Source organism: Lepidochelys kempii, chromosome 16 (assembly GCF_965140285.1).
Source record: "Lepidochelys kempii isolate rLepKem1 chromosome 16, rLepKem1.hap1, whole genome shotgun sequence".
In the NCBI taxonomy this organism is placed as follows: domain Eukaryota; kingdom Metazoa; phylum Chordata; order Testudines; family Cheloniidae; genus Lepidochelys; species Lepidochelys kempii.
The window spans coordinates 17,014,934-17,026,485 of record NC_136395.1 but is presented as its reverse complement, the minus strand read 5'-3'; the positions used below and the strand labels follow the sequence as shown (position 1 = coordinate 17,026,485).

General features: G+C 52.6%; 1 protein-coding gene across 3 annotated transcripts; it reads left to right on the top strand.

The window, feature by feature from the left end:
- The first annotated feature begins 202 nt into the window (after positions 1-202).
- ASB6 (ankyrin repeat and SOCS box containing 6) lies at positions 203-11,243 on the top strand. Of its 3 annotated transcripts, XM_073314902.2 has the most exons (8): positions 209-282; positions 1,154-1,256; positions 3,055-3,241; positions 4,575-4,756; positions 6,599-6,705; positions 7,118-7,226; positions 8,606-8,692; positions 9,149-11,243. In XM_073314902.2, the coding sequence occupies exons 3-8, from the start codon at positions 3,129-3,131 to the stop codon at positions 9,823-9,825; spliced, it is 1,275 nt and encodes a 424-aa protein (XP_073171003.2). In that variant the 5' UTR covers positions 209-282; positions 1,154-1,256; positions 3,055-3,128; the 3' UTR covers positions 9,826-11,243. The 3 variants fall into 3 exon arrangements, with proteins under 3 accessions (XP_073171005.2, XP_073171003.2, XP_073171004.2); XM_073314904.2 differs by lacking the exon at positions 1,154-1,256 and having other exon boundaries at positions 203-282; XM_073314903.2 differs by lacking the exon at positions 209-282 and having other exon boundaries at positions 303-3,241.
- Positions 11,244-11,552: the final 309 nt, after the last annotated feature.

Below are 11,552 nucleotides of genomic sequence, written 5' to 3'. Positions count from 1 at the left end.
TGGGGCTGGGGGTGGGGGGGTGACATACCCAGCCCCCGAGCTACAGTGGGGGGAGGGTGCCGTCAGGGGAGAAGGAGCCCCTGCAAAGCACGTGCCCTGCGGCCAGCCCAGGTTGCAACGTGCAGAGATTGCCTGGCTCCCCTTTCCCTGCAGGCGGCTGCCCTCTGCTGAGCCAGCCGTCCTGCAGCTCCCGCCTTCGGCCGCTAGAGGGACGGTGAGCTGCAGCCTGCGGAGGCGGTTTCCGTTTCCCGTGCGCCGCCCGCCAGCAGGGTCCCCGGGCAGGTAGGAGCGCGTGCCCCGGGCCCAGGCTGGCGCGGGCAACCCAGCACGGGGCGGGGGAGGCTGACGGCCCGGCCCCGGGCACTAAGGGGGAAGTGGCGCTGGGGAAGGGAACTTAGCCCTGCCTGCCCCCCCCCGGAGGAGCGGGGCGGGGGTTCTCAGACCCTACTTCGGGTTTAGGCAGGACTCTTGGCCCTCTCTGGTGCAGCAGCGTGCAATGGCATACACGTGTGTGGGTGTGCGCACATAGCATGTGGGTGCAGCAGCGTGCAATGGCATACACGTGTGTGGGTGCGGCACCGTGCAATGGCGGGCGTGTGTGCGCACATAGCATGTGTGGGTGCAGCAGCGTGCAATGGCGGGCGTGTGTGTGCAATGGCGGGCGTGTGTGGGTGCAGCCGTGTGCTATGGCGGGCGTGTGTGGGTGCAGCCGTGTGCAATGGCGGGCGTGTGTGTGCTATGGCGGGCGTGTGTGGGTGCAGCCGTGTGCAATGGCAGACAGGTGCATGCTGTTGCTGACTGCAATGTCTGGTACTTGGCAGGGGCATGACTGGCTTCTTGGTGTGATGGTCACATCCCCTATTGCAATGCCTGGTAGCTGCCACTGTGGCAGGTGCTGCTGGTAGCCCTGACCGCTTAATAAAGGCAAGCTGCTTCTTGCAGTGAGAGATCCCACAGAGAGCCACCCTGCCTCCAGAAAGAAGTGCATGCCCCTACCAATGGCAAGCGGTCACTGAGTCACCTGGCCCGTACCCTGGGACCCACTGTGTGAGGACTCATGATTGGGTTGAGCTGGTTGGGAAACATACATATGTGTGCGTGCATCCATGTAAACAGCCTTGCTTGTTTATAGTATATTTGTGAAATTTCCCAGCCAGCTGCGTGCCCTTAGCCTTGGGCTGTGCCTGGTCCTGTTTCAAGTGGAGGGAGGTGTTAACTGCTTGATTCCGCTCTTACAAGTTCATCATTTGCATCAGGTGAATTAAGCACCGTGTGACTGCTGCGGTAACCTTGGTATATCTTGATGTTTTGTTATTCCCGCAGGTGGTGGTATTCATTTATTATTTTTATTGTGGTGGCAATCAGAGGCTCCAGTCAGGATCAGGGCCCCAGTGTGCCAGGCCTTGAACAGACACACACACAAAAGATAGCCCCTGTCCTAAAGAACTTACAGTATTACACCCCAATACTCCGAAGATTTTTGTCTGTGCTTTATGCACTGTGAATAGTCAATGGAATTACTTGCAATGCTTAAAGTTAAGCACATGCCTAGGTCTTAGTAGGGTCAGGGCCATAGCAGTAGAAGAGTCAGAAATTAAATCTTTGCTGAAAGCAACGCACTGTCAGGCTAAAATCATACTGCGAAGAACCTGAGCGAGAAGTTCCTTCCTCTGGTTACTACTGACACTTAAAACGATTGAAACTGAAAAAAAATCTAATTTACTTCTGTCTATGGTTTTGGTTATTTTTACATTTTGTATTTGGACAGTGAAAATGGACTAGCTGCTTTAATGTTTTGGTTCTTCTGTATTAACGCATGAAACAACTCAGGGAATGTTTTTTAATTAAAAAAATTTGTTTGAATTTAAAGGGGCCCGACCTAGATAGGGGCCCAAATTTTTAAAATGTGTCAGGCGTGGGGGAAGCCCTCCAGCTTTTCTAAAAATCTAAGACCAGCATGGATTGTACAAATTAAAAGGGAAAAAATCCAGTGAAAACAGGTGCTTCTAAACAACTAGATATTTCTCCGCAGAGATTCCCACTCTGCCACACAGAGAACCTGAAGGTGAAATTGACTAAACAACAGTAGAGGTGACTGTGTTGATTCCCATTGTCTACACTGGGAGAAATGCAAAAAGTAAACAAAGGAACTAAATAGTGATGACTGAAATAAGATCCTTACAATCCTTTCATTTTTAATAATCTTACTCTGTTTAGGTTCTAAAATCCTGCTCGTCACTATGACATCAGAGCACCTCATGTGTTACTAGTAACTCAGCAAAAAGTGTATTGTTTGCACCATTATGATTTTTTAAGTTCAGTGTAGTTAATGGTTTTTTAAAACACCTATGGAGTGTTTCTGTTTATAGCGGGTGTTGAGAACCCTTCTTAAGAAACAGAACCAAGACTCCCTGATCATTGTTTCTAACTATCCTATTGATTAAAATTAGGCCACATCTAAACTAGGAAAAATATTAGTCAATGTGTTTTAACTAATTTGAATTTTAAACAGGGCTGTGGTCCTAGCACAGACAGGACAACTCGTGTTTAAAACCATGTTAGATGGTCATGGTTAACCCTCAGCTCCCCTTATTTCTCCTAGTCTCCCCTTAGTGAGACCTTCTCGCTAGTTTTGTGTGAATAAAAGATTTTTCAGTTCACTGGCAGTTTGTTTTTTTTAAATTGTGTTGGGTCAAACTGGAAACATTTTCAGCAAATTGAAAAGTAAAATAAATTTGTTTCAGGTCAAACAGATCATTTTGTTTCGATAAAACTGAAACATTGTTTTGAATAAAATCAAAGGACATTTTGAAACACAAAGTTGTTTCAAACTGAAAAATCAAAACATTTTAAAAACATTGAAATGAAAGTTTTGATTTTTTCCAGAATTGTTTAATGTTTTTTTTCCAACCCAAAACAATCGGATGAAACCAACACAAATTTGCTAAATGTTTTGGTGTCACCAAATCCTCATTTTTTGCCCAGCACCGTATCTGATGGTCCCCTTCCAGAAACCTGTAACTGATCCCTGTTTGAACGTCCGTCTGATTTCAGGGAGAAAAGAAGAATCCATCTCTTGTGCTTGAGCCAAAAGGATATTCTGGATGATCTTTGAATAGAAGAGCACAATGCCTTTCTTGCATGGCTTCCGCAGGATCATTTTTGAGTATCAGCCATTGGTAGATGAGATCTTGGGATGTCTGGGGATACAGGATCCTGAAAAGCAGGAAACTCTAGAGAGGTAACAAATATCAAAACTCTGGTGGCCTTTACTCTGTGACTTAGTTTATTTTTTAAGTAACTGAATGAAGGATTAAATAAGTGGTTGTGGGTTACTCTAAGCTTCTCTCCACAGAAGTTCCTCTGAATAGCTGTGTGGTATCTAATTAACACTCTGAAGTTATTGTTATTACAGTAGCATGTGGAGGTCATACCTGAAATCAGGGTCCCACTGTTGTATAGGCATGTTGTAAAAGGTGGTCCCTGCCCCAGTGAGTTTACAGTCTAAATAGACGACATACAAGAAGTGGACGAGGAAGCAGGGAGGTAAAATGACTTGCCCAAGGTCACCTGGCAGGTCCAGTGGCAGAGCTGGGACGAGACCCCAGGTGTCCTAAGTCTCCACCAGTGAGCTAACTGGTGTGCTATCCTTGAATCACTGACTGTACAATCAGAGGCCTTTGCTGTAGGAAAGCTGGATGCTAACGTTGGATGGATGTGGGTGCCAAGAAGATTTGGGGAGCCCTTTAATAGTGGAGCCAACTGTTTACACAGGGGTTAAAAGGCAGATTACGGTGTTCCCCAAAACCTGCAGAGAGGAGCTGTTTAACCCTTTAGAGAGCCCTTCCCTGTTAGAGTCTGTTGACCTGGAGCAAACTCTTGCGATAGGAACTAAGTGGAGTTCTCTCAGGCAGCTGACACTTAATTCTGAGCACAACAAAACATCCCACGGCAGTCAGACCCTAAAACGAGAGCAGCAGCGAAAGCAGGGTGCAGTGCACCGAGGTGCGGCTGGCTCCCACAACACAAGACTGGAACGAAGGAGGGCAAGACACCTGCAGAGACCGTTATTGGGCTGGGCTTTGTGAAAGAGCCCAACAGAGTCAAGTGCCTAAATCCCATCTAAAGTCAAAATATCTTGGGCACCTCGATCGCAGCTGTGCTCCTTGCAACCCTGGTGAGAAGGGAGAGTCATCTAGCGGTTGCAGTGTAGGTCTGAGAGGTTGGTGTGCGGGGCCCTGTTCCTAGCACGCCCTCAGATGTGCCATGTGGTTATAGGCAAGTCCCTCATGCTCTCTGTGCCTCGATTATTATTTTTTTCTCCTCTGCAAAGTGGAGTTGAGACTTTCCTACCCTAGCAACATACTTGGAGATCCTCTGAGGAAAGGTGCTGTCTCAGCACCTGATCCAAACACTGGTGGGCGTCTTTCCGTTGATTTCAATCAGCATGGATCAGGCCCTACGTGCAGATAATATCATTGTCAATTTTAGGCCTCCCTCATTCCCTTTTCCAATGCACATCCCAGGAGAAATGCATGGAGCTCTAACAATGGGCCATTTTTCTGTGTCTCAAGCCCCAGCTGCCTAGCTGAAGACAGCAGCAAATTCTTGGTCCTCAACAAGCTGTTGGAGAGAGAGACCCACTCCGCATTCTACCAAGAAGGAGTGAGCTACTCCTTGCTGAAGGTAGCTGAACTTGGGCTGGTGAATGCAGCTGAAATCCTCCTGCAGAATGGGGCCAATCTTATCTTTGAAGGTAAATCTGGGGGAGATGATGTGTTCTAAGCGCACCCCTGTTCCTGATGCAAACAGGCTTTGCAGGCGGCAGAGAGGGAGGGAAGGTCCATTTGTGGGCTGGCCGGTGGATTGGAGCCTGAACAGGTGTCCTGGATCTGAATTGAGGTCCCAAGCCCTGCCCCTTCCTCATTGGGTTGGTCATTCCCAAGTTAACCTGTCTAATGCGTGGAGCAGTGTTCGATGTGTTATGGGTTTTGGAAGAAGCCAACGCCCAACCCCCTTCCATCAGGGGGAAGATCAGTGAGCTGGGTAGGATCATAGGATATTCCACTTTCCCCTCCAAACCCCCTTCAGTGGGTAATAAAATTGGTCCTTTGCGATCTGTCTCCTAAGACCTTCCATGCCCCTATCCCTCACAATGGATTGATTTTTTTTCTTTTCTCTGAACTCAAGCCAGGGAGAGGATGCTGTGTTGCCTTTTTTTTAATTAACGTTAATGAAAATGCAATTGCTGGCACTGGGCCTGGTCTCTCCCACCGTTCCTTGGTGCTTTTCTCTGAGCCAACTTGGAAATGCATTATGCTTATGTTCTGGGCATCGCAGGAAGCTGGTGAGTGCCTTTAGGTTTAAATCATAAGTCGGAATGTGCCGGCTTCCCAGGGCACAAGCACCAGCGTGGTTCCAGGGAAACAGGAACATATTAGGCCAGAGTCTGATGGTAAAATCCAAGCGGTGTCAACTCGTGGGGCAGGCGACGGGCTAGTGCAGTGGTTTGTCTGGCAATCCCTGTGCCCCTCGCCTTTAGGTTCACGGTTCAAATCCACCAACAGCAACGAAAAGCTGTTACCAACTGCTGGCTGCTTGTTGAATAGAGCAAGGTGGGGTTCAAGCCAGTTTAGTGGCCACAACAGACCCCCGTGTTGCCAGTCCCAGCAGCGAGCACAAGGATGCGAGCCCCCGGGATTAAACCACCCCTTCAGCTCAGGATTGAGACATGCTGGCTGGTCTGTGCCGACTAGCTTGCCCTAACCATGGCAACGCTATCCCTGGGCTGTGGATGGCTAGAGAACTTCAGGGCTGTATATCTGGCCTCTCTCAGCAACGCTCCTTGAATTAGCCTTGTGCGTCAGCGCATGGGCCTGTTTAATAGGGTGAAGGGTTTAAAAAGCTGCAGAAACCAACACTGACTCTTCTGTTCAGCCCGTGTCAGAGAAACCCTCCCACCCTGGCAGTGACTGGGCGTTTGTGACATCACACCTGGAATCCTGGCCGGGCTCCTGCAGGGTGTCTGGGTTTAAACGGAGCCAGCTCCATGATCTGTGGAGCATCCAGCTGTTGGGAAGGGGGTGGGGATGGGGGTATTGGGCCATGAATTGCTTCCCTTGCAGGCACAGATGCAGCAGGGTACCAGTGACAAGCGGTGAGTCTCTTGTCCATCCATTGCTGTCAGGGAGGCGGTTGGGACCCGCCTGTGGGTCGCAGAGCATATAGGGGCTGCGGGCTGCCCCACTGTCACAAAAGCAGGGCTGCAGCCTGCCAGAAAGGGGCTGGGATGGAGTTGGCTCTTCTGATCCGGCTGCTGGGGGCTTAGGGCCAGCTTGTTCATTGTCCTAGAGACAAGGCCCCCACAACAGCAGAGCCTGGGCAGTCAATTGCTTTGCTTCAGGCCAGCCCTCCTTGTAATTCCTCCAAGCCAAGCAGGATCCCATCCCCTTCCCACGCTCTTAGCCCCGTCTGGGGAGCTGGACTCTCTGAACCCAGCTGCTTTGGGTTATTCTGCTTTATCTTGGACCGTTTCATATTTTTGGAGGGCGTCTTTAGTTCTGAAACTCCCTGACTTGTCATTCGGTTCTGGCCCTAGATCCTGTCACCTATTACACAGCTCTGCACATCGCTGTTCTCCGAAACCAGCAGGACATGGTGGAGCTGCTTGTGCACCGTGGGGCGGACATTAACCGGAGAGATCGGGTATGGAAAGCACCCACCTTAGACACAGGGCTAAAGGATCTGACCTCTCCTAGGTTTATGGTACTGATAACGCCTCCTGGGAGATCTAGGCCTGTGATTTGCTCTGCCAGAGTGATGCCTGCTTAACTCATCTCCCTTTATCTTTAATGTGTTGGGCTGCTCAGGTCCAGGTGGAGCATTGCATGCTGGGACTTGTAGTTTGCACAGGCTGCAGTCAGTCCTTTGCTTGCCCTGCCCCATAGCGCTAATGCTGACGGGACTAACTTACGCTCTTCCCTTCCGGCCGTACGAGCCCTGCTTTTCACCCCATTGTCTGACTGTGGATTGTTCTGTATGATCAGCCTCCACAGCGAAGTGCTAAAGCGGAAGATCATGGGCTTTTTCCAGTTGCTGTTGCCTTTCCTCCCCTCAGATTCACGAGAGCAGCCCCCTGGATCTTGCCAGTGAGGAGCCCGAGCGGCTGCCATGTTTGCAGCGTCTCCTGGAACTCGGTGCCGATGTCAATGCGGCTGACAAAAATGGTCTGTGCCCCTTTCCATCATACAGGGAGTGAATTTCCCGCTGGCCCCCTGCCCCACCCTAACTCCTGGGGCACTTGGTTCTCACAGAAAGCAACCATTGGTATGCATAGCAAAGAGAATGGGCAGACAGCACGGCCTAGTTAGAGCAGGGGACTGGGAGGCAGGACACCTGGGTTCTTTTATCTAGGCTGTTAATTTGGTACTGGATTTCTGAGTTGCCCAGTGTTTAGCCCATTTTAGAAGCAGGAACCACCTGTGGAAATTCAGATCCAGGTTAAGACCTTCAAACCCGACCAGGGTTCAGGGGCATTTGCCCCAGGGCTATTGGTATCTCTAGGACAAGCAGGGATTTAACCACAGTCGAACATGCTTTAGCAGTGTAGCCGTGCTCCGACTACCTGGCACTTCTGGCTAGGACGCTTAATTCCTGCCCACACCAGTCGGGGAGATCACACTCAGTCTGTGCTGTGACATGCTTGCAGTTGCCCTGGTATGCTCAGGGGCTAATGGAAGAGCCACAATGTCTGGTGCTCCCTCTGGTGACTCTAAAGCAGTATTGTGCGAACACGCACTAGCCCCAAGTGGGGTTGCCAAGCCTCCCAGTTTCACCGGGCATCTCCTGGAATCGGCCTTTATCTCCTGGAGGCCACTGAAGCCAAACTGGGAGATTTTACGCTGCTAGAAGTCCAGCAGTGCAAAGGCAGGCTCTCTGCCTGCACTGGCCCTGTGCCGCTCCTGGAAGCGGCTGGCATGTCCCTGTGGCCCCCGGGGGAGGGCGGGGGCAGCACGTAGTGACCCCCTCCCATTCTCCCCAGAGACGTGCCAGTCACTTCCGGAAGCGGCACAGGGCCAGGACGGGCAGAAAGCCTGCCTTCGCACTGCTGCACCACTGACTGGGGGTGGCCCGAGGTAAGCACCTCCTGGCCAGAGCCCGCATCCCTCACCCCCTTCCAACCCCCTGCCCCAGCCATGAGCCCCCTCCCAGAGCTTGCACCTGGACCCCTACCCCAGGCTCAGCCCAGAGCCCCCTCCCATATTCCGAACCTCTTGGCCCCCGCCCGATGAAAGTGAATGAGGATAGGGGAGAGCGGATGGAGTGAGCAGGGCGGGGCCTCAGGGAAGGGGCGGGGCAAGGATGTTTGGGTTTGTGTGATTAGATAGTTGGCAGCCCTATCCCCAAGGCTGTGTATGCTCCCTCTGCTGCAGCCTTGTGCGGTTTGAATACCTCATTAAGGGGGTTCATTATTTTTCAGAGCTATATGCAGAGTGTCCCCTCCATACTGTCATGGTTCGTGGACGGGGCAGGCCCAAAAGGGACCCTTCCTAGAAGTCACTCTGACGTAATGCTCCCACTCCCCGGTTTATACTCTTATCCACAGGAAAGACAGCCTTACTGCATGCCCTGGCCAGCAGCGATGGAGTTCAGATCCACAACACTGAAAACATCCGGCTCCTGTTGGAAGGAGGTAAGGGCAGCCGAGCAGCTGTCGGCTCATTTCCCGGTAAAGACCAAGTGTTCTTTTGGGCAGGGCCCGTCTGTTCTGTGTTTGTACAGCACCTAGCACCATGGTCTATGCCAGGGGTTCCTAGGTGCTACCACAATACAAACAAATAACGGCCTCTGTGAAGATTGTTTTAACTGGCAGCACAGGTTGGTACAGAGAGATGCTGTCTCTCCAGGTGAAACAGTCGCTACTGTGCGCTCCATCAAAGCCCCATCTACTCCCTAAATGGCAGGCAGAAGAGGGCTGGAGGTGGGTGACAACGATCAGGGGCTTGGGGCTGCAGTTCAGAGGAGAGGTACCACGTGCTGGGGTGCGACACATACCTGCACCTGCCATTCGGTGTCAGCCCCCCGTTCCAGGGAGTCGGTGTCCATTGCGGCGTCTGACTGTGGCTCCCCCTTTTGTCTCTGGCTTCAGGAGCAGACGTGAAGGCCACCACGAAAGACGGCGACACTGTCTTCACCTGCATCATCTTCCTGCTTGCCGAGACGGTGGGCGGGGACAAAGAGGAGGCGCGAATGATCAACCGCTTCTGTTTCCGGGTCACCCAGCTGCTGATGGCCCACGGCGCTGACCCCAGTGAGTGCCCAGCCCGTGAGTCCCTCACCCACATCTGCCTCAAGAGCTTCAAGCTCCACTTCCTGCTCCTACGCTTCCTGCTGGAGTCGGGGGCCTCCTACAACTGCTCCCTCCATGGCCCCTCATGCTGGTCGGGCTTTCACGTGGTCTTTGAGAGACTGTGCTCCCACCTCAGCAGCTCGGAAGACGACCGCTTCTCCGCTGACCTCCTGCAAAAAGCAGAAACGGTCCTAGAGCTCATGGTGGCCAGCTCGCAGATCCCCAAACTGCCCAGCAACTTTGACATCAGCTCCACCAGCTGCAGGTTCCATGGGGAGAAGATCAAGGCCCTTTTCTACTCCCTGAAGCAGCTACAGCACGCGCCACAGGCCCTGAAACATCTCTGCAGGGTGTATATCCGGCAGCGCCTCAAACCGTGGCCCGTGGATGTGAAGATCAAGGCCCTTCCGCTTCCCGACAGGCTAAAGTGGTATCTCCTCATAGACCACGGCAGTGCTGGTGAGGAGGACATCTGAGCCAGGCAGGGGGCAGACCTGGAATCCTCACTCCAGTCCCTCCCCCAAACACTCCGGTGACTTGGTTTCCCCACCTGGAAGAGCAAGAGGTTCCTTATGGTCCAGATCAGCTTCCTCCACTGCCAGCCAGTGCTTTGTTTGATCACACCACGCTGTCCACAAATACCGGGGCCAGGCTTCTCTGGGAAGGGATACCCTCAATAGCATGTTACCTGAATCCCCATGAAGTGTGATTTGGGGTGGGAGGGCAGAGGGGTAAGTGGATTGGGCTGGTCATCTGGACTTTGTGCCTTTACGAGCGATGAGCATTGGTAAGAAGGCTGCTTCGCAGGGATGTTCAAGAAATGCCTGCCTGGATTTGGGATCATGGGCCCGGTCTGAGGAGCAGAGATTCAGGCGATGCACCCCACAGGTTGCGCGAGCCGTCTTGTTTGAATAAGGCCGAGGAACAAACATTCCTCCTCTCCCTTCTCCGCCCACCGCGCAGGAAGGGCTGAAGTGGTGCCTCAGGCGAATGGCGGCTTCCAACGCTGTCGTCTCCTGGGAGCGCAGCCCGGGGCAGGAAGAAACCACGACCTGCTGGAGAAATTGTTCAGCGAGCGCCTCCTTGATAAGCTATGCGGGCGGTTTCCCCTCGGGCCAGGCCCAAGCGCGGGCAGTGCTGTCTGAGGGATTGATGGCCTTTTGCCACACCCCTCTGTGCAGAGCCTGGAGCAGGCACGTCTCCCAATGCTTGGAAAGCAGGAGACGTGGCGTTAGGCAGCCTGGGCCACATGCCAGAGGAGCAACTAACTTCACCCAGGATTTCAAGGGCCATAGTCACGCTCCTCTCGCAACAGCTTGTCCGCTTGTTGTACCACCTTCCGGGACTAAACGAAGAGCAGGGAGAGGTTAGCGTTCCCTCTCTTTTCCCCAGGCATCTGCCAAGCGGTGGGGGCGAAGGCTGGTGCCCCGGTGATCGGGGGGGGCCTTGGGCTCAGCGAAACCTTTACAAAGGAGAGGGAAGCGGCAGGGCTGGGGGCAGCATCTGACTCTCTAGCTCAGGGCTTTGCAAGCTGCTGATATTGCAAGTGGAGGGTAGCACCCGGAAATGATGGGCTTGTGAAAGGACGTGCTCAGGGGCAAGGAGGAGACTGTAGGAACAGTGCTAACATGGGGCCTGGTTGTGGATTCCCAGGCCAGGCAGTCCTTTCGGCTTAGTCTAGTGGCACATTCAGCCCGGCTCCTACAGTTCGGGGGGTTTTAGTGCAGCTCTCCACTCTGTGCCTTGGGTGTGGTGGCCAAGTCTACTGGAGCAGAGGAGCCTCTAAGCTTGTTTCCAGCCGAGGCTCCACTGACCCTCCCCGTGAGGCCGTGTCTTGGGCTGGAGGTGCCTCCTCCTGGAGGCCACGCACCTTGGCCAAAGGAGCACTTTGCAGCACTCGCAAAAAGAAAAGGAGGACTTGTGGCACCTTAGAGACTAACCAATTTATTTGAGCATGAGCTTCCGTGAGCTACAGCTCACTTCATCGGATGCATACTGTAGCTCACAAAAGCTTATACTCAAATAAATTGGTTAGTCTCTAAAGTGCCACAAGTCCTCCTTTTCTTTTTGCGAATACAGACTAACACAGCTGTTACTCTGAAACCTTGCAGCACTTGAAGCCCTGGCAACAAAGGGTGGGGCTCTCGTTTTCTTTGGTTTGTGCCCTGCTAAACCCTAAGTGTGATCTCAGCCCTGGGGCTGC